This window comes from Pantherophis guttatus, chromosome 4 (assembly GCF_059756535.1).
Source record: "Pantherophis guttatus breed Tessera chromosome 4, ASM5975653v1, whole genome shotgun sequence".
Lineage (NCBI taxonomy): Eukaryota > Metazoa > Chordata > Lepidosauria > Squamata > Colubridae > Pantherophis > Pantherophis guttatus.
In genome coordinates, this window is record NC_142066.1 from 36,819,865 (window position 1) to 36,823,031 (window position 3,167).

General features: G+C 33.6%; 1 protein-coding gene across 1 annotated transcript; it reads left to right on the forward strand.

The window, feature by feature from the left end:
* Positions 1–235: 235 nt before the first annotated feature.
* LOC117668879 (olfactory receptor 14J1-like) lies at positions 236–1,150 on the forward strand. The gene has a single exon (XM_087894513.1). The coding sequence runs from the start codon at positions 236–238 to the stop codon at positions 1,148–1,150; it is 915 nt and encodes a 304-aa protein (XP_087750639.1).
* Positions 1,151–3,167: the final 2,017 nt, after the last annotated feature.

Below are 3,167 nucleotides of genomic sequence, written 5' to 3' on the forward strand. Positions count from 1 at the left end.
AACAGATGGATAGAAATTGACAAGTGTATGCTCTCATACCATATATACCTATCCTATATCTATTTTTCCTATGCTCTGATCTTCTATTCATCCTCTATTCCTTCTGTCAATGCTTTACTTTGATTTTCGTTTCCTGATCTCAACACATATCAAAATGCTACTTCCCAAACTTTATCTAATTGCAACTTCTCTGCTTCCTTCCAGTTATGCCATGCAATTTTGTTATGAATGAAACATGAATAATAAAACCACAACGCCTTATTTTCTGCTCTTGGAATTCTCAGTAACCCGGCAACTGCAGCTGCTACATTTCTTTTTATTTTTTCTGTTATACCTGGCAATTACAACAACAAATCTTCTTATCATCTCTGCAATAGCTTTTGATCGGCAACTGCACAAACCCATGTACTTCTTTCTGATGAATTTGGCTCTGCAAGATGTAGGCTCTGTTTCTGTCATTGTTCCCAAATCCATGGTGAATTCCCTCATAGGTACTAGACACATTTCTTACTTTGGTTGTGTTGTTCAGGTTTTTCTATTTGTCTCCTTTCTGGGTTCTAATTTATCTCTTCTGACAGTCATGGCTTATGATCGGTATGTTGCCATTTGCCATCCTTTGCACTATGAGAAGATTATGAATTGGAAAGCCTGCAGTGAAATGATGATTCTGGTGTGGGCTGCTAATCTTGCCTATGGAATGTTGCATACCACTGGCACTTTTTCAATCCATTTTTGTTCTAATGTGGTCAACCAATTTTACTGTGAAATTCCACAGTTGCTAAAGCTATCCTGCTCTGGCTTCAGTCTAGTTGAAGTTGGAATTCTTGTGGCCAGTGCTATTGCAGGACTAGGTTGTCTTACTTTTATAATTGTATCTTATGCCATGATCTTCAAGGCAGTGCTAAGAATCCCTTCAGAACCAGGAAGGCAAAAGGCCTTATCAACTTGTATTCCACACCTTATAGTAGTATCTATGTTTTTATTAACTGGATCCTTTGCCTACCTGAGACCTTCCTCTAACACCAGTTCTTACCTAGATTTTGGGGTGACTTTTCTGTATTCGCTTCTTCCACCCCTGTTCAACCCAGTCATTTATAGCATGAGGAATAAGAATATCAAATTTGTTCTTTCTAAACTGTGGAGATTCTGAAATTTTTGTTTATTGTGGTTTCTATTATTTTCCCCACAATTTTCCATTTTCCTTTCTTTTCCTTTAATTCTCTGAATAAAAGGTTGTTAAAATGGGAGACATAGCTATAAGGGGGATAATTCCACCTCTTAATCAAGAAGAAAGGTAGAACTTGAAAGTTGCTTACCAAAAATCGTACATCCTTACTTACTATCAATGCCCTTTATAGATACTAAATGTGGATGTTTTGCAGCTCTGGCATGGAACAGGCTGACAACTCCTTTTTTTTAATTGAAGTAAGCATTGTGATATAATGTGATTATGGAAATCAATTGTAATTGCAAGGAGGCTTAATACTATCTATTTTCTCCTGGGCTTTCCTGTATAAAATTGATTTTCCCTTATCATGCGTCAATTTTATCAATGTGTCCTATATCATGATTTAGAAGTGTGGAAAATATGCTCTCTGAGTGTAGTGATTTTCTTGCAGACTTTTCATTACCAAACTAAGTAACATAATCAGTGCACTGATAATGTTATTTAATTTGGTAATGAAATGTCTGCAAGGAAACTGCCAAGCTCAAAGAACATCAAGACCCCATAGTTCAATGCTGAGCTACAAATTTCTATCAGTGTGGAAAATAACTTCTAGGCAAAGAAGGTAGAATGTTAAAAATGTTTCCATATTTTATTTAACTACATGCCTGGTTTATCTGAGAACACCCTTTAATATTCAATCTTATTTTGATTCAACATTAACTTTCCTCTATTCATTTCTTCTACCCTTGTTCAATCCAATCATCAGTAGCATCAAAAATAGGAATATGAGATATCTGGAAATGTGACTTCTGTGATTGTAAATATATCAACTTGCATATTGAAAAATGAAATAAAATATGAAAATCTGGATTGATTCTTTCATTACAAGTGGATTTGGCTGAATTTATTAGATAGAACAGAACAGAACGGAACGGAATGGAACGGAACGGAACAGAACAGAACAGAATTCTTTATTGGCAAAGTGTGATTGGACACACAAGGAATTTGTCTTGGTGCATACGCTCTTGGTGTACATAAAAGAAAACATACATTCATCAAGAATCATAAGGTACAACACTTACAATACTTAATGATAGTCATAGGGAACAGGAGATGCACTCCTGGGAGATAAAACCTTTAAGAGACTAACATTGGAACCATTTTAGATGAGTCTGGTAATGTTCTTGGAATTCAAGATTTTAGCAGAATCTGGCTATTTCTTTCTTTCTTTTTTTGAAAAAAAGTTTTATTTTAGATTAAAATAAAAAAATAAAATAAAATAAAAAAACATAAAAATATCATCCTTACAAACAATTATAGACAGCATCTCAATTGGTTAAAATCATTTTGTGCTTACAATTTTCCAGATCTCATCATATAACAATTATTCTTTACTTAAACTGAAGATAAATATTTAAGCATTTCATATATGCTATCTCATCTCCATACTTTTTTGTCAAACCATTGATAAAATATCTCTCATATCAAATAATATTGTTTATCTTCCTGTTCTCTTATTTTAAATGTCAATCTACTCATTTCAGCACAATCCAACATTTTCATAATAATTTCTCCATCAGTAATTATCTTCTCTCCTTTCCAGTTTTTGGCAAATACAATTCTGGCTGCAGTTAAAATGTTCACAATTAAGTATTGTAATTCTTTATTAAATGTCTCTGGTAAAATTCCTAATAAAAATATTTCTGGTTTAAAGTCAATATGCCTCTTTATCATTTTTTCTAACCACGTATGTATTTTAGTCCAAAATCTCCTTGCTTCCATGCATGTCCACCACATATGGTAATACGATCCTGGAGTTTGATGACACTTCCAACATTTCTCCGATTTATTCTTAAACATCCTGGCTATTCTCGTCGGGGATAGATGCCACCTGTAAAACATCTTATACAAATTCTCTTTATATGCTGTTGACATTGTCATTTTATAATTATGTAACCACAATTTTTGCCATTTCTCTAAATCAATACTATAACCAAAA

Excerpts from the sequence above, each read along its gene's own strand:
- LOC117668879 (XM_087894513.1), top strand. The coding sequence starts at position 236 with ATGAATAATAAAACCACAACGCCTTATTTTCTGCTCTTGGAATTCTCA.